General features: G+C 43.0%; 1 protein-coding gene across 6 annotated transcripts in view; it reads left to right on the top strand.

Moving 5' to 3' along the window:
* TGFBR3 (transforming growth factor beta receptor 3) overlaps positions 1–24,587 on the top strand; it is a 209,315-nt gene that overhangs the window by 71,526 nt on the left and 113,202 nt on the right. For all 6 annotated transcript variants that reach the window (XM_086391098.1, XM_086391097.1, XM_086391095.1 and 3 more), the window contains one exon: positions 13,645–13,829. In XM_086391098.1, the coding sequence (XP_086247224.1) occupies positions 13,645–13,829 (185 nt within the window). The remainder of the gene's footprint in view (positions 1–13,644; positions 13,830–24,587) is intronic.

The following is a 24,587-nucleotide window of genomic DNA, read 5'->3' as shown; positions in this document are numbered from 1 at the left end:
ATCATATGACACATCTGTTTTGAAAGGTTGCTTTGTCAGATACAGCTGTGTGTTTTACAGTACTTTACTGTGTGTGAAGTTTTGTCATGAGCATGCTCAGTAGCTGTTTTTCTGAACAGGTATCTCATTTATCCTAGTTTTAAAATTGGGGGAGGGTATGGAGAGTTTATTAAGCAACAGAACATTATTTTATATTTATCTTTAGGTTAAATGCACTATGGTTGAATCAAATCCCTCTCTTTTGGTCTTTTATTAAATTGATAATTCTGTTTAGATTTTATCTTTTCAGAAGTTGCTTATCACAGGAAAACCCAAAACTTCTGATTTATTGCATGGCATGGTTGGGGCTTCCCTGGTGGCTCAGATGGTGAAGAATCTGCCCTCCAATGTGGGAGATCTGGGTTCGATCCCTGGATCAGGAAGATCCCCTGGAGAAGGAAATGGAAACCCACTCCAGTATTCTTGCCTGGAATATCCCATAGAGAGAGGAAGGCTACAGTCCATGGGGTTGCAAAGAGTCGAACATGACTCAGCAACTAACGCAGAAAGACATGGTCTTAAAAACTGAGATTACAAAATTCCCTAAATACCTTTAGCAAACCAATGCCACTTGTTTTTTGCCTTCATACCTACATTAATATGAATTATTGATTTAAAAGTAAAAGAACCAAGCAAATTTCCAATTCCAGAAAAGGAGTTTTTGTGTGCATTAAGAATTCCTGGATCCCTGAATGAAATTCACTATAGAGTGTATTTCCTCTATTTGTAATGAAGCTATATAAGAAAGGGTTTCCTTTGTGGCTCAGCTGGTAAAGAATCCACCTGCTATGCGGGAGACCTGGGTTCGACCCCTGGGTTGGGAAGATCCCCTGTGGAGAAGGGAAAAGCTATCCACTCCAGTATTCTGGCCTGGGGAATTCAATGGACTGTATAGCGCATGGAGTTGCAGAGTCGGACATGACTGAGCGACTTTCACTAGTTTCTATATAAGAAAAATTATGTGCCTATGCTGTTTGTAAAGTAACTCTTGCAATCACTGATCTTTGCTTTATAAGCCTCTTAAATTCAGACTTAGGAAGAATATTTTCTTATCCAAAGAACTGATTTGTTTCCTCTTTTGAGATCTTGTAAACGTCACATTTTCTTTTTTTTTAACCTTGACTGGTGAGAAGCTCAGAATTAGGTTTGGTGTGCAAATAAAGTTGTTTCTGAAGTTCTTCAATAAGGTTTTGTTTTTTTTTTTAAATAGCCACTTTTAATTGATTGGCAGTTTAAGTTTTCTGGGCCCGTTTTTTTTTTGTTGTTGTTGTTGTTATATTTCCTTTTTTTTTTTTTATTACAAGCCCCTCAGTTTCCTTTCTAGAAGTGGATGAGTATATGAATAATAAAGGAATATTTTGCATGGCATTTTGGTTGGATCAGGAATTTTCTAGGAATAGAACTTATTAAAACTGGGGGATTCTGGATCAGACCTATCTTGGTACCTTAATTTTGCATATTTAAGACCAGAAGCATGGAAAAACTTGTCTGAAATTCAGAAAGAACTGGAGGCGAAGGTCTTTTTACCAACCACTGTGGGTGACAGTGAGGTGATTGAACTACACAGCCCACAGTTCCTATATTTCTGATTCCTAATGCAAAAGGAGGTTGAGACAGGTTAAAAAGTACCTTTTTAGGACATATACTATAGTTGGAGAGTTGGTAATAATAATTATAGTTAAATGATAATAAAAGTGAGTTAATCCTAAGAACTGGTTGTTTGACTGAAGAGTTCATTAGCCAAAAAGTGCTTGTGAACACTTGCCTCATGCTAAGCACTGTGCCAAGCACTTGGGTAGATATAAGGTAAGCAGAAGAAACATGGTCCCTGCCTTCATAGTGTTTCCAACTAAGTAGAAGACACCCAGACACAAGCTAGGATAAATGAAACAATAGGTTTATAACTAAAAGCTATTACTAGCCATAAGGGAAAGAAATGTAATAAGAGGCTTATGGAGTCTCTGAATTTAGTAAGGTGTGAAAATGTGGTTCCAGTCCAGGGCTGCTTAGCACAAATATCCATCTGTCTTTCGAAGGTCTGTTGTCCCTCCATCTACACTGAGAAGTCCTGTCAATGGCTTTGTTTGACTGAACCCTGGAAATTCCAGCTCCATCTCTACTCCTGAGCCTTTTAGCTTCACTGTGGAAGGAGCAAGAGCACATTAGTTTTTATAGATTTCTTTGCAAACTATCAGCTGTTTCTTAACAGAAGCACCTGAGCAGCGACCTACCTTGTTTGAAGAGGAAGGACTATGATTTAGTATTGTAATTGGATTTGATGTATCATTGATGCTTGGTAATTTTGGCATTCCTGTTAAGCATTTCCTGCATTCCTTTAACTACCAATTGTTGAGTGCCCCATCTATATATAAAATCCTTAAAGTCAACGTATTTTAGTTCATGGCCCAGTTTGTACATGTGGCTGTAATTAGTAATATTTTTCATGGCCAAACCAATAGTTGGTAGATTTTCCTTTTTTAATCTCTTACCTCCTATTTATAATCAGGACCGGTGGTTACAGCCTGTGATTCACCTCCCCAGCAGTTGTGGTTTCCGCCTTCCATCCTTTCTGACCATCCCCCCACTTACAGCTTCTTGTCTTGCCACCAACCCAGACCCTGCACCCCAGCCCTAACAGAGGGCTCAGCCGTCCCTGAGAAGCATGTTATAATTCTGTTGCAGCAGGTTATAATTCTGTGTTTGTATGCACGTCTTTACCTCTATTTCTCCCATTTTTCCTTTCTCATCAGACACCAATTTGCTAGAGATGAAAAAAAAATTAGTTTAGCAATTATCTTAAGTGGAAGTCGAAATCTGAGAGACAAATTTGGTGATGTTATCCCTCAGGGTTAGTGAGGAGTGGCTTTCCGGCCCTGCAAATTTCACTTTACTGTAAAATATTGCATTAGTAGGAATTAAATTATAATTTTTATTGGTTGCATGCCTAAATTGAATTTAATATCTTGATTCCAGATCAATTATTTTCCTTTAAATAAAGAAGTATACTTAAATTATTTTGTGTATCTCAAAAACACAGTAGGAGGAAACAGATTCCGTTTTCTTCCATCTTCCAAATCTTCAATTTGTCTTGGTCCCTGTGCTGAACCATTTAGGCAATAACATTCCATAAATTCTAATCTCCTCATAAATGAATTCTGTAGCCAATGTTCCCTTCATTCCCAGGTTCCTTTAGATCTTGTCAGAAAAACAGGAACAAGTGTACCATCTTATCGATGAAAAGTAAACAGTAAGAAAGTTGGCCAAGATGGTGCCTGATTATTCTCATTCTGGACTGTGGGAATTCCTGGAGGCAGAAACTTGACCTGTTCTCACCTTTGGGAGTTGTACTTCCAGACTGTGCTCAGAGAACTGGAATTTTTACTCTAATACTGAATATAGTTTTATTTTAAATCTTCTTAGTGCAGTTCTTATAAATAATTTTGGGGGAGTAATGGCTAGGGAGTAGTATAAGAACATCTTATCTTGGATATTTTATTAATATCATTCTAAAAGTTCATAAAGAAAACTTTTTTTTTTCAGTTGAAGAAAATGTTTGCATTCATATTATTTCTCCTCTCCCTAGAGGACTTTATGTTTCTAACAGTAATTGAAATCTGTAAAGTGTCTGCATGTATAGGGTCTCATTTGATCTATGAATTGAGCCTGTCATAATGTAAAAGAAAGGGAGATTATGGGAAACTTAAAGACAAGATCAAACAACTATAAGTGGCAGACCTGGATTTAGAATGCAGCTCTCAGATCTCCTGGTCTCTAATGCAAGGACTCTTTGCAGTGCTCAGTGGTGACTTCTGGGACATGCTTCTTCTGCTACCTTTTCTCTTCAGGTTTAACACACACACACACACACACACAATGAAACAACCCCCCAGAGCTGGGTAAATCCCCTGATACTTCTAGGTTGTATAGTGGTGTTTTGCTTAGATGGATGGCTTGGCACTTGGCAACACTTTGAGAATTTAGATTCTTAAAGAAGCTCTGCCCATAGTTTCCTTTTGAATATTTAAAAACACAACTTGAACACAGGAAGTTCTTCAACACAGATGCACCATGATTTCAACACAACAATGTGCGAATAACTATGCACTGGCTTTTGGCCCAAGAAGTTGGCGGGTTGACTTCTTGGAAGAGTGCTGGTTTGTCAAGAGAAAGGTTTGGGTTTAGATATTCACTTGGAGAATGAATGAAACTATGATAAGATATGCCTGAGGAGTTGTTCTCTTAAAAAAAAAAACAAAAAAAACTGGCTGTTTTTTCCTGAGAAATCCATAGTACAGGATTTAGAAAATTATATGCTCTTCTGCCTATCTTTTTCCTATCAAGGGTAAGCTTTAGTTGTAAGCCAAGTTTTGCTGTTGAAAAAACCCAGGTGGGTCCTGTGGTAGAAAGGTCCCTCTTTGAATTTTATTGGTGGTGCATTCCACAGCTCCATCCCCAAGGGGCTGTAGCTCCAATGAGTTGTAATTTGAGAAGGTATAAACATGAACATATGTTGTGTACACTGCATGAGCTTGGAGCCTTCCAGGTGTTTTTTCTTGGAGCTTTGTTTTTGCATCATATCCTGATGCTTGTCACGTACCCTCTCATAAAGTTCCATTCGAGCCAGACTGTGCCTTTGACCAAAATCACCTTGCGTGCCCTTTCTTACAGAGTCTTGCATCCTGTGGGGGTAGAAGGGATTTTTAACTCAGGGACAGAATAGATCCTGCAGTGCCCAGTCCCACAATGTGTGGGAGTTTGTCCCTCTTCGCAGCTGACAGCATTGTGGAATTCCCTGTGGGACCATAACAGAAACCCTTATTAGCCAATGGTGTTGTTGGAATAAAATCTCCCCACTGCAGTGTCTTGGTCCCAGGCTATAATGTTACCCGCTGATTCCCTCTGCATCTTTACCACTTTTATTACAGCTGAACACACGCTCCTCATTAGTACTCTGGGTGATATGGGGAATCAGTGTGTTGGAAATTATGTGGAATAGGTACCAGATGTTTGTGTCAACTTGGTATGTATTGGTATTTAGAATGCTTAAGGATCACATTTATTAAATGTGAAAATTACTTACTGTCCCTTCCCCCAAATAATCACTCTCCCCCTCCCCAACCCCCAATATTTTACTCTGTGTTGCATGAGGTGTGATATTAATTTCTTTGGGGACAGATTAAATTTAAAGTGTGTGCAGCAAATGGGTCTGTTCCCAAATGCTTTGTCTGCGTTTTGTCAAATCTGAGGGCTGGCTTGCAGCCAGTGGGGATGTGGGGGTTCTGTAACTGAGATTGGAATGCTGTGTTGTAGCTAAGGATATAATGAAAGGGTGAGTCCGTTTGCATTTTTTTCTTTAAGTGGAACTGGGAATTTAGATATTCATGTTATAGCCAGACCTAGGAACATTTCCCATGTGTGCAGATAAGCAGGCATTAGTGAGAAAGAGGAAGACATTTGGTAAAATGAGAAATGAACTTGTGCTTTCTCATTAAATATATGGCCTTTTAAGTCAACCGAAAGGTTGCAAGTGTGATCCAAGCAATTCTTTTATTGCATTTTATTTTATCAGACATGAATTATGTTTCTGTTTGGCCATGGCATTGTCCTGTTCATCACGTCCAGAGGTGCAGGACTGGAGGATGAAGGCAGTGGCTTGTCATGGGAAGAACTTGGATCTGGAGTCTGAGAGTACTGGGTTTGAATCCTACCCTGCTGCTTACTGGTGGTGTGTGACCTTTGGCAAGTCGCTTAACCTTTCTGAGTCCCAGTTTCTACTGGGGGTTTTAAGTGGGGGTTTTAGCAGAATCTTTGCAGTTGTGCTATGAGGATTAGAAACTATATGTATACAGCATGCAGCTCAGAGAAGGTGCATAATAACTCTACACATGAAGAATTAAACCCTGGCTTATCGCAGGAGCTGGAGGCTGAGGAGTCTCACCATATGCTTCACAGCACTGCTCCAGGTGGCCCAGCTGCTGCACAGAGGGCCCTGCCTGCTGAAGGAGGCCGCTTGGTCTGGGCCACCTGGGGAGTTTCTTACCACAGGGTTTACTTGAATCTGTGTTGCCTTCAGGTCCGTAAATGTTTTTACTCAGTTCAAGTAGCATTTTGTGGGTGAATAGGGGCTGTGTGTCTGTCCTGGTTGCCCAGGAGGGTACTGAGCAGGAAAAACAGAGTCTGGCTTAATTAGATTCTTTTGGAAATTATCCCCAAAGACTTGTGGACGGGTCATGTACTAGATGTCTGGAAGAAACAAATACCCAGATTGGGAGGCAACAGGCAGAAGCATCTCTGGGGGTGTGTGACTCTCGGGAAGCAATTCGCTGAAATCGCACCCAGCTCTGTGGCTTACAGCAATATACTGACAGTGGCAATGATATCTGTTCTACCCACTTTATAGAATTTCCATAAAATGTCTTTTAACTATAAAGTACAGTGCAAGCTTAACAGGATTGTTGTTTGTGAAAAGCACTTCTTTCTGCTGTGATCTGTGCCCTGTTGGTTCTCACTGCAGTAAGGTAGCTTTCGGTGAGCCGCTCAGCAGCACCACTAGGGCATGTGCTCACTTGCTCACTTGGGCTTTGGGGAAGAGATGGCTCAGGGAGGGAAGGGCTGTGGGTTTCCAGCAGTGGCCGCAAGAGAAACTGCCAGCTCTCTGAGGCAGTCACTGAGAGCCAACAGTAGCAGAGCTCACGGGTCACCACAAAAGTGAGCATGTGAGTCAGACAGGGTTTTGGAGCATGTTTTCCTGGTTTCTGAGCCTTTGTGACTGTGAGGTGCTGTGCTTGGGCCCCGTGGTGGTCATGTGAGAATCATGGCCACCTTCCTACTCCAGGCTCGAGTGGTAGAGTCTGGGGAGGGGATTAGCACTTCCCAGGTGGAAACTCTTCTAACTGGAGATGAGTCTGCCATCATGTGGGCAGCCTGATGGGGAAGGATGGAAAACCAGTTGCTGGAGGCAGGCTGTGGCTGCAGGAGAGGGGCAGGAAGGCCTGGAGGCTGACGCAGGAGGTGGCAGGATGAGGCTGGGGGTGTGCCTTGCTGATGGGAGGCGGGGATTGTTATGCCTCCTTGGAGAGAAGTGTCTTACCAGAGCGTGTTGGGGAAGAGAGGACAAAAACAGGTTTGGGTTTCCTGCCTTCTGTGACATTTGAGGGTGGGGAAGCCCTGATGGGGACTTGATTCTTAGCAACCAAAAGTGTCCTGCTTGATTTTTTTCCCCCTTTAGCATAAGATTGAAGCTTTGCGGGGGAAGGGATGATTAGGGGGTTTGGGATGGACATGTCCATCCGCACTGCTGTATTTAAAATGGATAACCAACAAGGACCTCCTGGGCAGCACGTGGAACTCTGCTCAATGTTATGTGGCAGCCTGGATGGGAGGGGAGTTGGGGGAGAATGGATACATGTATATGTGTGACTGAGTCCCTTCACTGTTTACCTGAAACTATCACAACATTGTTAATCAGCTATACCCCAATGCAAAACAAACAAAAAAGACTGGAGCTGTGGCTACTAGGTAAAGAGTCAAAGAAAGACTCTAAGATTGAGTCTCCTATTTGATATGATCCTTTGTGCGTGGATCACCTCATTGTCCTTTCCCTTTTCCTCTCCTGCCCCCTTCCTCATTAATATTTGAATGCATACTATGTGATGGACATTATGGTGGTATAAGGGATACAGCAGAAACAGAATGATTGTATTCCACATTTTAGTGGTATTTGTAGTCCTAGAATGTATGCAGATGTTGAACAGATAATTGCACAAAAAAACGTTGCATGCTTCTTGGAAGAAACGCTATGACTAACCTAGACAGCATATTAAAAAGCAGAGACATTACTTTGCTGATGAAGGTCCATCTAGTCAAAACTTTGGTTTTTCCAGTAGTCATGTATGGATGTGAGAGTTGGACTATAAAGAAAGCTGAGTGCCAAAGAATTGATGCTTTTGAACTGTGGTGTTGGAAGAAGACTCTTGAGAGTCCCTTGGACAGCAAGGATATCCAACCAGTCCATCCTAAAGGAAATCAGTCCTGAATATTCATTGGAAAGACTGATGCTGAAGCTGAAACTCCAATATTTTGGCCACCTGATGCGAAGAACTGTCTCATTGGAGAAGACCCTGATGCTGGGAAAGATTGAGGACAGGAGGAGAAGGTGACGACAGAGGACAGGATGGTCGGATGGCATCACTGACTTGATGGACGTGAATTTGAGCAAGCTCTAGGATTTGGTGATGAACAGGGAAGCCTGGTGTGCTGCAGGTCGCAAAGACTTGGACATGACTGAACAACTGAACTGAACTGAACCACATGCAATGCAGTGAAGAGAAATAGTACCATGAGAGTACCAAAAAATGTATATCTAATGTAAAAGAGCTAAGAGAAGCTTCCTTGAGAGATCTGAAGAATGAATAGGGGTTCATCACACCAGGGCAGGGGTAAGTGATAGGAATGGTGAGGAAAGTGTTGCTGAAAGAAACTTTGTACATGCGGGCTCTGGTGGGAAGAAGGTTGGTATTTTTGATGAAGTAAAATAAAGCCAGTATATTAATTAAGGTAGATCGAGGTATAAATGGCAGAAAACTCAAAATAATGTTGGTTTGAATAAGAGAAAAGCTACATGTATTTCATAAAAAAAAAAAAAAAAAAGCAGTCCAGAGCTGAAGCAACAGCGCCACGTTCATCAGTGACCCAGGCAGCATCTGTCTTAATTCTTTGTTAGACTCACCACGTTGCTACCATCTTATGGCCCAAGATGACTGTTTTAGCTCTGTCCATCACAGTCTGTATTCCGGCTAGCAGGAAGGAGGAGAGGTCAGAAGAACACAACTCCTTCCTTTCTTAAGAAACTTCTGAGAAATTGTATATATCACCTCAGGCTATATCTAGCCAGAATTTCATCACATGGCCATACATTAGCATTAGCTAGCACTTCCAGTATAATGTTGAAAATGAGTGATGAGGGGATATTCTTGTTGATCTTAGTGAGAAAGTGGTACAAGAAAGTACAGTGATAACTGTGAGATCTTTTGGTACAGGTTTTTTATCCAGTTAAGGAAGTTCCCATCTATTCCTACTTTGCTGAGAGTCCTTATCATGTGTGATTGTTAGATTTTGTAAAATGCTTTTTCTGCTTTTATTGATACGATCATGTGATTTTTCTCCTCATTTTTCTTTTTTAGCTAGTTGGTGAGATGGATATATTAATTGATTTTCAAATGTTGCGTACCTGGGATAAATCCCACTTGATTGTGGTGTATAATCCCTTGTATCCATTGCTGGATTTGATTTGCTAGTATTTTGTTGAGAATTTTTGTACCTGTGTTCACGAGAGATACAGGTCTGTAGTTTTCTTTTCTTGCAAGGTCTTTGTCTGGCTTTGGTATTAAGGTAATGAGTTAGAAAGTATTCCCTCTGCTGCTGTCTTCTGAAAGAGATTATAGAGAATTGGTGTAATTTCTTAAATGTTTGGTAGAATTCACCAATGAGCCCATGTGGGCCCAATGTGTTTTAATGAAAACTTTCACTTTACAGAGATACTAACTTGGGAGGCAGGTGTGAATTTGAGGCCTTGAGTGACTGGGGCAGGCTTAGAAGAGTTACTTAAGTTCATTGAACTTACATTCCTGTTCTTTAAAATGGTGATAATACCACTTGCTTAGGGTGGTATTGGAATGATATACAGCACCTAGCACTGTCCAGCCTATAGTGAGCAATTACTGGGAGCTACTTATTTATTTACTTATTACTTACTTACTAATTAGACCAGACTGACATTGTGTGTTGAACTGCTGAAGACACCATTTCTTACATACCCTTGGAGGATGGGATAGATAGTTTCTGATTTTTCTTTTCTTTTATCTCTCTTTTTCACAATCTCTGTCTCCCTCCATCCCTCTCTTCCTTCCTTAAGGAAGGAAGGATTAATATATCCATATTTTGGATTAATATATCCATATATATGGATTAATATATCCATATTAATTGTTGTTGTTCAGTTGCTAAGTCATGCCAACTCTTTGCAATCCCATGGACTGCAGCACGCCAGGCTTCCCTGTCCTTCAGTCTCCTGGAGTTTGCTCAAACTCATGTCCGTTGAGTTGGTGATACCATCCAACTATCTCATCCTCTGTCATCCCTTTCTCTTGCACTCAATCTTTCCCAGCATTAGAGTCTTTTCCAATGAAAAATATATTAATCATATGTTGTAGCTATTTTTCCTTTTTAAACTTGGAGGAAAAAAATTCATTAAAGCATGTCAGTAACCAACACAACTTTAGTATGTCTGATGGTCAGGGATACTGTATACTGAGTGTATTTAAATGTTGACCCCAGTGGGTCTCTGTAAAGTGCAGCTATCCTGTCAGTTGATCAGAGTGTGCCCTGTGCATTGCTTTCTCTCTGCTTTGACCTTGGACTGACTTGGATAACTCATGACTGGAGCTGCAGCCTATATAGTGGGGGTGTGCCTTGTTTTGGACTCTGTTAGGACAGGGAACAGACACTGTTAAGGTGAGGCATCGTCTTCAGTGCAGAAAGTTAGTTGTTCAGTTGTGTCTGACTCTTTGCTGACCCCATGAACTGTAGCCCGCTAGGCTCCTCTGTCTATGGGATTCTCCAGGCAAGAATACTGGAGTGAGTAACTATTCCCTTCTCCAGGGGATCTTCGCAACCCAGGGTTCAAACCTGGGTCTCCCCCATTTCAGGCAGATTCTTTACCATTTGAGCCACCGGGGAAGCCTGGTGCGGGGGGCATTCCTCTTCTGATTCCCTTCCTCTCTGGGCGAGACCTTATTCTTTCTTTTGTTGCCAGTGAGTTTTTTTTGTGGAGATGAGCAGTGTGGTGACTGAAGGAAGATCTTAATGGTGGTGTGTAAGGAGGAGGGTGGTAAGGAGAAGGGCGAATCAAGCAGACTGCAAGCCTTTGGCCGATGTGTTCTGGGTGGAATTGCAGCTCAGTCAGAGCTTTGCACATACATACAAAAATGGAACCGAGAAGTATTTTCATTTGTACTTCATTTGTGATAATGGCACATTCATGGCAGGATGCCGTGAAATCAGTTCGGAAGGGTAGCAAGTATGGGTAGCAATAGCTGCTGCAAGTCCCCAGGGTTCAGTAGGAGTAGGAGACTTTCTGGAGCTCTGGGGTGTGAAAGGCACCTGACATCTCACTGTGGCTGGTAAGGGCTGGAGGAGGGGTGGGGGCACCCGCTCATACCCTTTGCCTTGCTCAGGGACTTCAGGGAGTTGCACATCCAATACCTCCTGACTGTGCTGCATTGACGTCTTCCTTCACCACCTCTCTTTCTCAGAAAACGACTGGGCTCAGGAGAGCAATACAGAGGGTGGCAGTGATTATTTGAGAAGGTACATACTTCACTTCAGACCAGATAACTGTTATCAGCCTAGATAATTTCTGTGAGTTCTGAAATAGACTTGGCACACCAGGCAGGGTGTCTGCTTATAGTATAGCAGGAGGGATGAAGGATTGCCTGGTTTTGCATTTTAGACTGGGGCTGTAATCCTGGAGAGTATTTTTACTGTATGGAAGTCAGGAAGAACTCATGAAGTGCATGCAGGTCTTTTATCTGGTTCCATTTGGAAGGTGGTGATTTAGAATGCTGTATGTTCAAGTCCCAGGCTCCTCAGCTCATTGAGGACAGCGCCAATCTTACGGAGGTATGTGAGGTTTAAGTGTCACTGACTCCTCCTTATTTCTGGATGTCCCTCCCTAGCAATTCAGTTAATGCATGTCCCATCAGTGTAGCAGTCTCTTTCCCATGTTAGCTCCATAAAGTCCCCTAATCACTGATCAGGGAGCGGACAGCTTTTTTTCTTTAAGCTTAATGATTCATCTAAGAAATATTTTTTGTATCTTACACATGTGAGGCACTGTGATGGGTGCTGAGGATACAAGGATGATAATCCACAGCTGTCAGGGAGGTCCCACTGGACTGGCAAAGACAGACTTATACACTGGTGGTTACAGCATAGAAAAGAAACAGCAGAAGAAAGGCAGAAAAATTATGGGAGCACAGAGGAAGTGACTGAGAATCTTCCTCAGTTTGGGATGTTTCTTATAGGGGTGGAGATAGCATGGAAGACGAGTTTGGGAAAAGGAAACAAGCTTGAATGAAGACTTGAGAAACATCATGTTTGGAGACCTTTAAGCCATTTGGGGTTCTTGGATGGGGGAGGGGTAAGGCTGGAGAAATAGGAAGGGGCTAGATCCAGAAAGGCCTTGCATGCCAGTTTAAAGAGCACAGGCTTTATTCATAGGCCAGCAGTTCTCTAAGGGATGGGACATGCCTACAGGGATGAGAGAGGCAGGTCTTTGCATTTGGAATGACCATTTGGTTGAGGACTGCCTGCCAATGCAGGAGACATAAGAGAGGCAAGTTCAGTCACTGGGTCAGGAAGATCTCCTGGAGAAGGAAATGGCAACCCATTCCAGTATTCTTGCCTGGAAAATTCCATGGACAGAGGAGTCTGGTGGGCTACAGTCCATGCGGTCGCAGAGAATCGAACACAATTGATTGCACACACAGTGCAATGCAATGAGGACCACGCTGGGTTAGGTGAACCATGCTTGTGTGGAAGGTAGGTTGGAGAGCTTGAGACCAGAGGCTCCTTCTAGGAATATCCATTGTCTAGGGACAGAGACAGTGACGGCTACAGGAAGTAGAGGTAGGAAGGAATAGATGGATTTCGGATTTAAGTTCTGATTGATTAGAGGAAGGGAGAATGAGGAAGCAGGAGTCACGGATGATCAGACCTTTACTTTTTCTTTCAGAGGCTCTGCTTGTATCCCGCTTCTCTTGGGAGAGTCTTTCTGGCCTCTCCCAAACTTTGCTGTGTAACTCTGGCTTCAACTGCCTCTGCTCATTCCTTCTTGGTTTTGTATGTTCTTAAGTTTGTTTCGCTTTCTCTAAGAAGAGGAAGCACTTAAAAGGTAGAATCTGCCTCTTATACTTTTTTGGGTGCAATTTTAGGTGTTTAATACCTATTAAACACCTATTAAATATTGGACTTTACACAATTCATTTATCTCTGGTTTTCTTCTAAGAGGGGAAGGAAGAATTGAACACAGATGTCAGATGGGAGGTTTCCTCCATCCAGAATAAAACATTTGTGACTTGTGTGTCTAAAAGGGAATTTAATCAAATACACGTCAAAATCATCCAAAAGGAGTTTAAGGTTGGGGTTTTAGAAGAGTAGACTAGCTTTTTTAGCCGTTTAGTTCTAGAAACAACTTGGGCTTCCCAGGTGACTCAGATGGTAAAGAATCTGCCTACAATGCAGGAGACCCAGGTTCTATCCCTGGGTCAGGAAGATCCTGTGGAGAAGGAAATGGCAACCCACTCCAGTATTCTTGTCTGGAGATCCCATGGACAGAGGAGCCTGGAGGGCTACAGTTCATGGTGTTGCAAAAGAGTTGGACATGACTAGCGACTAACAGTTTCACTTTTCACTTCTAGAAACAACTTACCTGGAAAGGCACCCCTGGTGGGTTGGCCGTGGCTTGTACATCCAGAACAGTTAATTTAATCGTACCACAGTTAACTGCTGTCTCTGAAGGGTTCGTGTTTGTGATTCCCTCTGCAGGTCCAGAGCCCCGTGCCCAGTGTGAACTGTCACCTGTCAACGCCTCCCATCCGGTCCAGGCCTTGATGGAGAGCTTTACCGCCTTGTCGGGATGTGCCAGTAGGGGCACGGTGGGGCTGCCCCAGGAGGTGCATGTCCTGAACCTCCGTGCCGCCGACCAGGGACCCGGCCAGCCGCAGAGAGAGGTAGGTGCTGTGCCAGCTTTCTACCCACTGCCCCTTGGAATTTGTAAAGACACTTCTCTGGATGTGGAGTCCTCTTCTTCCATTCTGGGTTTAATGAGGATGCTCATGTATTCATGTATGAACATAAGTGGGGAGGAGGGCACAAAGTACAGGAGAGAGAGAGAAAGATTTCAATTAATCCAGAAGGATTGCTCTCTGCACTGGGCAACTTCTTCTCTCTAGAGAGCTTTCTCCGCTTTTCATCTTTCCTGCCCAACTCCTGCCCCCATATTGGAAAGAATGTTTTGAGAATTTTACTTTTAAAACATGGTTGTGAAAAAACAGTGTTGCCACTTTTCTGTTGTTGTAGAATGTCTCTCATCTCCTTCTGTGTTGTCTGTCTTCTTTCTTTTTGTCTTGTGAGCCTACTGCTCCTGCAGGATGTGTCAGGGGAAATGGAATTATATTAATTCCATTGTATTAATATTCACATGAAAGCCCTGGGGTGGGTAGCTCCTTATGTTAGCCAAGCACCTTCTCGAAGATGAAGATGGTCTTGGTGGTGGTGATGATGACCCAAGCTCGTAGTGACTCAGTATTTCCTCTGTCCTCAGCACTGTTTGAACCACTCAAACACTTATTCCAAGAAGTCCTATAACTGCCCTCAATTTATAGGTTATAGACAGGTGCAGTGATAACTCACTTGCCCAAGGTCATTATCGTACGAGCGAAATAGCCTCCTCTGTCTTGTGGCTCCGAAATGACCCACATTGTGGAAAATGGTCATGCTAGTTCTTTGAAGATAACACACAGTTGTCATTCTTTCTGTTTTTAAGCTTCTGTGTCAGAAATGTTATCATTAGGGTATTATTTCTCTGGGAAGAGAGAAACCACAATAAACCCCGATCCCAGTGAAGTGTAGAAAAACTCATGCAGAGCAGAATTTATCTTTGAGCTTGTTTCTGATCAAGAAAGTTAATTTCTAGAACCATTTGTTTATGTGCCTCAGCCACTCTTCATTCCAGGGGGGCGGGGGGAGTAGGACTAGGGGAGGCGAGGTGTCAGAAGGGAAAGCAAACTGATTTTAATCATGTGAAAGTGTGTGGAGTTGGCTCATTTCAAAGACAAATCATCTAACCTTCCCAGCTACATTGGAAATTATTGTTAATACTCTTGGTTGCTTGCCATTGTTGCTGCGGCACATATTTCAGGTCAGATTTCTTTATCCCAGTAATGCGTCTTTAATTTTTAACTTATGGGGGAGAATTTGTGGTGGGAGGGGAAGAAGGGGAGGAGGAAGTGCAGCTCATATGAGGTACTGCTGACTCCAGCAGTTCTTTAGCAGCAATAATTACTCATGTTATATATGCTGTCTCAGAAGAACCAAGACAGAAAAAACAAGTCCGAGCTATTACAAGAGCAGCAACAGCAGAAATTCTGCATGTTAAATTGTGCGGTACTGTTGTTGATTCTGAAAATAGATTCACGTAAGACTATTGAAGCAAAAGAAAAATACCTCAAGGAATGACAGCAGAGCTCTCCCACACTTGTATTTACTGTGTTAGGTAAAAATCGACATGGTTGTCCTGAAGATACGTAAAATGAGCTGGCATCAAGGGACATCATATGCTCAGTGAGGAAGGAAAGAAAGAGGGCCTGTGGGGATAGTCTCTAAAACTTGGTTAAAAAATGTTAACTGTATGTATGATTTGGGATTAGTGATTTGAAGGTATTACTGAGAGTAGGCAGCTGAGGGAAATTGCATTCTTCCCGTCTTTGGGGGACTTTAAGGAATAGATGGTTGTATTCTATTTTGTTAGAAGACAAAATGTTGGGATATGTGATCTTTGGAAATTCTCTCTGGCTCTGAACTGCTCTCATAGGGTAGACCTGGAGTATTTTATGTCTACAGAGTGAGTGTCGAGGATGATCCAGAGCAGTAAGGCCCTGACAAAGAGACAACGAAGGGGAGTTTGTTTATGGACGATAAGATGGAGGAGGAAAAATAAGTCTCTCTTACCTTCTTCATGTGTGACACTGGAAATTCATTACTGCAGCCATGCCAATAGCTTTTAAAAATCATTTAGACTATGTGACCCAGCAATTCCATTCCTAAGAGTATATACTAGAGAAAAGAAAACATACGTTCACATGAAAACTTGTCCATGAATGTCATAGCAACATTATTCATAATAGCCAAAAAATGGGAACAACCTGCATGCCTGAATGCCTGTCAAAAGTGTTAACAACCTGAATGCCTGTCAATGGATAAATGGATAAATGAAATGTGATATATATATCCATATGATGGAAAGTTATTTAGCAATAAAAATGAATGAAATACTGATACATGCCAAAATGTGGATGAACCTTAAAAACATTATGCTAAGTGAAAGACACAAAAAACATATACTGTCTGATTCCATACATGTGAAATGTCCATGGCAGACAAATTTACAGAGATAGAAAGTAAATCGGTGGTGGTTTAGGGCTGAAGGGCAAAAGAGAGAACTCGGGTACTGACTGAGTATGAGTACAGAGTTTCTTTGAGGGGGACAAAATGTTCCAAAATTGAATTGTAGTTTTATGCATTGGAGAAGGAAATGGCAACCCAATCCAGTGTTCTTGCCTGGAGAATCCCAGGGATGAGGGAGCCTGGTGGGCTGCCATCTGTGGGGTCGCACAGAGTCGGACATGACTGAAGCAACTTAGCAGCAGCAGCAGCAGCAGATGGTTCCACCGTTGTATATGAATATTACTAAATACCATTGATAAATGTCAATAAATTGTGAGCATACTAAAAGCCATGGAGTTGTACTTTAAATGGGTTAATTTTATGGCATGTGGATTTTATTTCAGTAAAGCTGTTAATCAGCCCTAAACAACCACCAACTTACTTTCTATGTCTGTAAACTTAAATAAAAGTTACCTTAACTGTATCTATTTTTTTTTAACACCAAGATTGCTTCCTCCTCCAACCTAAGCCCTTCCAACTCTTTCTGATGTTTTTAAAGATAACTTGATTTTTATACATATGCTATTTTATATGGTCTGTGCTAAAAATAACAGCCAGTTGATTCTGGTGGTAATAATGGGAGGGAGGATCAGAGACAGCCTTTGTGCATGTTTCTACCAAATATTAAGGGCAAATATTTTTCAAGATGAAATGATAAATGTTGTTGCTTGTAAATTAGAAAAGAATGCCCTACTGGCTCCAAGCCATCATTACTTTGACTCCTATGACCGAGGTAGTTGTTTTTCATGCTGTCCTCCTTAAATGCAAGGGAATTACTAAATCAACCCCATCCCCACCCCCTCCTCCTGGCTTGTTATTGGTGGAAGATAAGCATTAAGATCTATTATAAATCATCCCTTCTCTAACATTTTTCTAAATTCCTATCTCCCAGGCACCTTAAGTTTCCTCAACTGAGGAGCTGCTGCTGCTGCTGCTGCTAAGTCGCTTCAGTCGTGTCTGACTCTGTGCGACCCCATAGACAGCAGCCCACCAGGCTCCCCCGGCCCCGGGATTCTCCATGCAAGAACACTGGAGTGGGTTGCCATTTCCTTCTCCAGTGCATGAAAATGAAAAGTGAAAGGGAAGTCGCTCAGTCGTGTCCAAATCTGTGCGACCCCATGGACTGCAGCCTTCCAGGCTCCTCCATCCATGGGATTTTCCAGGCAAGAGTACTGGAGTCGGTTGCCATCGCCTTCTCCGCAACTGAGGAGAGGCTTCTGCTTTTCCTCTGTGGAGGATATAACAGCCTACACCTGAAAATAATAACCGCAGCAGGTTGACAAGATTTGGGGAAACAGTTATACTTAAGTTAGATAAACAATTTTATAGGCCAGCAGAGAATTTGTATCAGAAGCATGCTTGCTACAATGATTAATACAAAGCTGTCTGTGGTGAAGCATGGTTTTGCTATTGACTTCCCTGCTGGATTCTCATCAGGACAACACAGACCTGTAGTTGTATTTTCCATCTGAGACCACACCTCTCATTTGTAATCATCGACTTTGGAAATAGCAGTCCTGGAAGTGAACAGTAAATTGGAAAAAGACTCTTTGGCGACAGAAGCGGACAGAAGAAGGTAAACAGGCCTGAGAGATCAGTTTTGTCTTTTAGAAAAAGTGGGATGTATCATAGGTTTTGGCCTTCCTTGGTGACTCAGTGGTGAAGAATCCGCCTGCCAGTGCAGGAGACATGGGTTGGATCCCTGGGTCAGGAAGATTTGCTGGAGGAGGAGACGGCACCCTCCTCCAGTATTCTTGCTTGGGAAATCCCATGGACAGAAGAGCGTGGTAGGCTGCTGTCCACGGGGTTGCAAAAGAGTTGGACGTGACTTAGCAACTAAACAACAACAAATCATAGGTTTCATCCTCCCTGTGCCCTTTAACTTCAAAGTAAAATCTGCCCCGGGCATGCCCACTGCCCCTCTCCCCCAACTCTTTCCTAATGACCCCATGCGCCTGCCCCTGAGTTTGGTCCCTCTGGGTGTTTCCTGATTCCCAAGAAGGGTTGTGGCACTACTAAGAGGCTGCTTGTTGACAGTGATATACTTTCATTAGTTGCTGGAATGGCAACAGTTTTGCTCCCTATCATCTAATTTTTATTGTGACCTGTTTTTTTGTGTGGCAGTGCCTCTTTTCTATTTCCCATTTGTCTAACTGCTTGCTTATTATGAAAAGCCCTTAGTTAGCAATATGTATGTGTATAACAGATTCTGGGAGTAATTATGGGTGTTTAAATTTATGTATGTGTTTTGACATCAAAGAAGCAACTGTTAATGGGCGTGCCATGCCAGTGAGATGGCTGTAGGGTGGAGTGAGGATCTGGGAGGATCCATTGTCATGGGAAACGGGCCAAGTTTAATAAATTTATCCTCACCCGTTAGAGGGCTTCCCTGATGGTTCAGACAGTAAAGAATCCACCTGCAATGCAGTAGACTGGGTTTGATTCTTGGGTTGGGAAGTTTCCCTGGATGAAGGCATGGCAACCCACTCCACTATTCTTGCCTGGAGAATCCCATAGACAGAGGAGCCTGGTGGGCGACAGTGCATGGGGTTGCAAAGAGTCAGACACTGGGTCAGACTGAGCGACTAAGCACACACACACCTGTCAGAAAGCTCAGAACCCTCCATTCTTTTATGTAATATTCTGTTTCATTCCAAAAGGGATTTGAGATGGGCTTACAACAACAGACATACCAACAGTGTAAGAAGAAATGCAAAATGAGGACAAAGAAGTGTAGTTTGTTAGAAAGATATAGTTTGATAGCCATGAGGGTTAATGTGATTGGCATGATTGAGTTTGAAATTTGGCTCCAGGCTTCTAGGCAGGCAGTGCCAAATGGGATGTGTAGTTAATCACACATGTGGCTCCAGGTCACTTTTATTTTGGAACTTCTCTAAGGACTGTGGCATATAGTTGTTCCTTTCCTGTTGTTTTTTTTTTGTTGTTGTTGTTGTTTGTTTGTTTTTTTTGAGGGCAGGAAAAGACCACAGTTGGGAGAAAGAGAAGGAAGTGAACCTGTCTAAAATGCGGACTGTTCTGCTTGCCTCTTAACAGCTCCCTTGTGTGTGTCTATGCTTAGTTGCGTTCGATTCTTTGTGACCCTGTGGACTGTAGCCCGCCAGGCTCCTCTGTCCGTGGCATTTTCCAGGCAAGAATACTGGAGTGGGTTGCCATTTCTTTCTCTGGGGGATTCTTCCCGACCCAGGGATTGAACTTGAGTCTCTTGCATCTCCTGCATTGGCAGGTGATTTCTTTACCACTGTGTCACCTGGGAAGCCCTTCTAATTCATTACCCTTAGCTTCCTGAGGCCCCAGATAACAGTAACTGCGGTGATCGTGGTGATGGTGAAGTGCCTGCTGTGGGCCAGCCACCTGCCCGGCACCTGTGTTGTCTCTGCCCGTTCTCACTGTCGACCGGAAGGGAGGTTACACAGCAGACCCTGGATATGCAGCCCCACTCTGTTGGATTCTACAGTCCAGGCTTTCCCCGCAGTCCACTTCCCTTTCATCTTTAGCTCTGACCTGGCTCTGGCTATGAAACCGGCCATCGTGTCACACTTAAACCTGCTCCATGAGCCAGCAGATCTCCCACTGAAAGTTTGCGTTTCCTGCATAGGCTTCTGAAAGCTCTTTCCAATATTCAGAGCTCCTTTTCTTCCCCTTCCTTGTGTCTTTGGGGCAGTTTGGAGGGTGGTTTTGTGTGTAGCATTGTCTCCCTTTTCCTTTCTGGCTTAAAAGATTATCATGTCAAGTGTCAGTAATTAGAAAATGCAGGACTGAGTGTAGGAGCCCTTGCTCTCTATGTGGCTGTTAATCCTGCACTAAATGCCAACCTCCCATCTGTTTTTCACAGTTGATCATTTTCCTCCCCCCAAACAAAGCTTTTAACTGCCTCCACACAGTAACTCACCTGTCTTCTGCTAGTAGTCCATGACTTGTAACCAAACTTGCTGGAATTCTGTGGAGAGAAAACAAAACATTCAGGCACTCTTTCTGCTCTGAGTGAAGTACAGTAGCTTCAGTATGTGGACTTTGCCATCTGATTTGACATCTTTTTTGCTTCCTTTGAGGAATCTGGCAGTTTAGGAATTAAATTGGAGATCCCTGCAGCAACCTACTTACCGATCTATCTGTCTGTCATCTTTCCCCTGTTTCTGCAATATTAGGTGGACAACTTCTTTCTTTTTGGCCCCCACCTCCAGTTATTAAAATATGGACAGAACAGCGCAGGGGTTGGGGGAGTGTGTGGGTTTCTTACCTTTACATATCACCACTGAAAGAACTGATAGAAAATTTCAGGACTGTTTTTTGGAGAGTACACATGTGGGAGCAGAAATAGCAAATGAACACTAGCACACTAGGTACATTCCTACTCTCATGCAGGGCATTTTCCCCTCTGCTGTTATTTGTGAATGACTTCCCAATGCTACTCCTGTGTTTATGCTGGGGAAAAAACCTCAAACGAACTCAAGGCTATTTATGTTTCAGAGATCTTATATGTAGCATGTGCTAAAATAAGCAGGCATCAAAGTAAACCCTCACACACAGACACTGTATATTGGTGAAATTCAGTTACTAAACAAACACTTTCCATGTGTAAACACTGCTGGGTGTTTGTTTAAATGGAAGTTGTTTTGGAAGTCACCCCAGCCTGACAGGTAAAGTCATCTCTGAACTGGCCATTTCGTCACAGACCGACAGCAGATTTATCAGAAAGTTACCCTGACCACAATGGTCTCATTTCTCAAAAGACATTCCTTTTCCTCTTTCTTTTTTTTTTCAATCTCTTTCCTTCTCCCTTTCTTCTCTCCTCTGTCCCTTCTTCTTTCCCTCTTTTCCCTCCTCCTTTCTTCCCCCATTCATTTGAGCCTTGCTGTGAAAATGATTTCATTAACTTGAAAGACAACCGAACCTGGCTTTCACGTAAAATTGGAGGCCCTAAATAAATAGGACAGCCATATTATTTAAAATGAGTCGCCCCTTCGCTTGAAGATACCCATTGCAGGTTACATGATGACACCCTGCTGGGCAGTAAGAAGGTGCCAGGCCAGGACTGGACAGAGGAACAGGGGTGGGGCCAGCCAGGCAGCCAGACGCCCGGCTGCTATTTCAACAGAAGACAATGCAGGCCAGGTAGGACTGGCCTCGCTAGTCAACGATGGTTTCTAACACACTGGGGCAAGATGTTCAATCTCAAGCTACAGCTAACTCTCAAATGAGAACTCTCCAGAAACCCAATCTTGGAATTTTAGAAAAAGGGAAAGCAGATTCAGAGCGATAATGGTGTTAATAAATATCAGGATTTGGCAAACCAATTAGGACACAAAAAGTGAAGAAGTTATAAGACACACTGGCTAGCTACATGGCTTAAACCCTGCCGTTAACCGCCGTTAACGTAGCCCTCAGAAAGCACACTCCCTGCCCCACAGAGGGACCAAGCCTGGTTGGACTCTGCCATTTTAGCATGAGGTAATGCTGGTTATGTTTTTTGCTGGCTGGGAGCTGACAGATTGAAAAATCCTCTCTTGTTATTGCCTCTTCCCTAGTCTGGAGGGGAGGCTGCCTTGACTCCTTCTGAAATTTGTCCAGCAGCAGCATTTTCCAACCGGTGCAGTCTTGGTCTTTATGGAGGTTAGGGTTACGACCTCAACCCATACCCTTGTGGCCATGGTAACTGCTCTTGACTTTTAAAAAATTGTGTAATTTCCCCAAAATATTGTTAGGAAATATTTCTAACGTTTTCTGGGAGTACCCTCCACATTTGAAAATGTGACTTTTTGCTTTTAGAACTCTTTGGGGAGTATTTTAAAAAAGCAATAGACCAAAGTAAAGAGCAGGTTTGCAAATCTGAGACCCAGATGTGCCGGTTGGGCAAATGCCCAGTTTGTGTGTGTTGCCAAGTGTCCAGATATCCAACTTGTATTTTTTTTCTTTCCATTTCTGATTTGCTCTTTTGACATTTTGTTTGAAAATGTCAATTTACTGGCTAATACCTCTGACTTAAATACCCAAATTCTGCAGAAGTATTCATTACTTTCAAGAGTTCCACTCTCCACTGTGTTTTTTTTTTAATCTCTGTGAAAATGAGACACGTGTTTAGTTACTCTCCGTTCCTTTCTCTCTCAGTGAAGAGGCTGTGCATGAACCTGGCTCTGCTGATAGCTTCTCTGCACCATCTTATTTCTTCTCCTTGTATACCCCACACCTTGAATGAGTGAGTCTGTGTTTCCTGCCTTCCCCTTCTTTCCTCTCTGTAGCCTGACTTCTGCTCTTCTGAATTTGTCTCTGGTGATTCCCTTTTGACCAACTCATGGGACGGTGGGACTGGAGAGATGCCCTCAAGACAACCCAGTTTTAACCACCTTCCAGGGCCAGGGAGTGAAGCCATTGCTTATTCACTGTCAAACAAGAATTTGGTGTCAGGGCTGGACTGGACCCCAGGGACCCCAGATCCTGTTGCAGAGTTCTTTCTACCACCACCCCTTTCCCCACTCTTCACCCCACGTCAGCTCCTTTTTCTGTGCCCCCTCTTCTAGCATCTCTCTCTCAGTTTCAGGATATTGCCTTAGCTTGGTTCTCCTTCTACCTTTCCATCTGTTTTTCTGTTTCGTTCCCAGCTTCTCTTCCTTTCCTCTCAGTGGTTTTGACTGAACTGTAGTCCTTGGCCCTGGTTTTCCCCTGTCTACTCTCCCTGTTGTGGCTTGTCTGTTCTCAGGATTTGGATTGTCACCTCCACGCCAACGACTCCCCAGACTCTCTCAGGGCTTCTTAAGTGGAGCTCCAGTCTCCTCTCCAAAGCGCTGTGCCTCTCACGTCTTACCTCAGACTCTCAGGCGCCTGAGGTGTGCTGTGGAGCAGTGGCTATCACTGTGGTGCTACCTGGTGTCAGATAGAGGGCTGACCTCAGCTCTGTCTCTTCCCAAGCATGTGACTCTGGGTGAGTTACTTAATTCTCTGAGCCCCAGTTTCCTCTTTGGTAAAATAGAGATGATAGTGGCAATTCTTTAGAAGATTCACTGAGGATGGACAGACATCTCTATGGCCCCCTTAGGACTGGCACGAATGCTTAGCACACAAGAAATAATCAAATGCTAGCTATTTATCTTTAAAATGGACTGCAAGTACCTTCCGAAGCTGGTCTTCTCCTTACCCCCATGCTGGTTTATCAGTCTAACTTCTTTGTCCCATCAACGGTACCACTACCATCTGTCTTGGGACAGTTTTTTCCACCTTCTTTTTTTTTTTTCCTTCAAATCATCTGTGTGTGTTTTCAGTGTATTTTTGTTTCATTTTGTTGTTTTTTTTTTTTCTCCCCTTGGCCACTCTGCACAGCATGTGGGATCTTAGTTCCCCAAACAGGGATTGAACCCAGGACCCCTGCAATGGAAACATGGAGTCTTAATCACTGGACCGCCAGGGAAGTCCTCTGTCTTGGGACTTTTGAACCATCTTGGGCTTACCTATTCACTGAAACCCTATATTTGTTCAGTCACCAAGTTTTATTGACCTTCCACTGAAATTTCCTGAGTTTCTATGCTCCTCTCCACTGCCTTGCAGCTCCTTAACCAGTCTGTTGGGACTGGCCTAATCAGCATTAGGCCCTGATTATTTCAGTCCAGCTTGTGGGCCTCTTCATTAAAATGATTTTTCTCTAAAGAATGTTCTTATAACTGATTCATTTGTTCATTAATTTATAGACTTATTCAATGAGTTATTCATTGAGAACCTACTGTGTACTAGATAGACTGTCTGCTGAATTCCTCCTCATCATTGTGTCTTGAGCATTGCTGCAGGTTGAGGGAAAATCAGTTTAATACAGTGTGACAAATAATATGACCATTATTTGTCCCTAGCAGCGGGAGTGGTAATTCTATATGCAGGAGAGGGAGCGATTCTCAGAAGAGAGCATTTGATGAAAGACTTCAAAGTCAAGTAGAAGTTACTGGGCTGAGGGGAAGGAAGGCTTCAACATGTGCCGAGGGAAGAGCGAAACCACGTGTGGAGGAAAGTTCTTCCGTGTGCATGGTGTGGCTGATGTACATACAGATCAGGCAGTGGCAAACTATGGGCTTTGGGCCCAATCCTTACCCTTGCCTATTTTTGTATGTATGTAATTTACACACTGTAAAATTCACCTGTTTAAAGCATGCAAGTCAATGACTTTCAGTATATTTATATATTTATAGTGTAACTATCGTGACAGCTGAAGTTTAGAACATTTTTAGTATCCCCGAAAGAAAACTTGGTGCCCATTAGCAATCATT

This window comes from Bos grunniens, chromosome 3, assembly GCF_055505025.1.
Source record: "Bos grunniens cultivar Pamir isolate PY7600 chromosome 3, Bosgru_T2T1.0, whole genome shotgun sequence".
NCBI lineage: Eukaryota > Metazoa > Chordata > Mammalia > Artiodactyla > Bovidae > Bos > Bos grunniens.
Note: the sequence above shows the minus strand (reverse complement) of the source record. Positions and strands in the feature narration are given on the sequence as shown.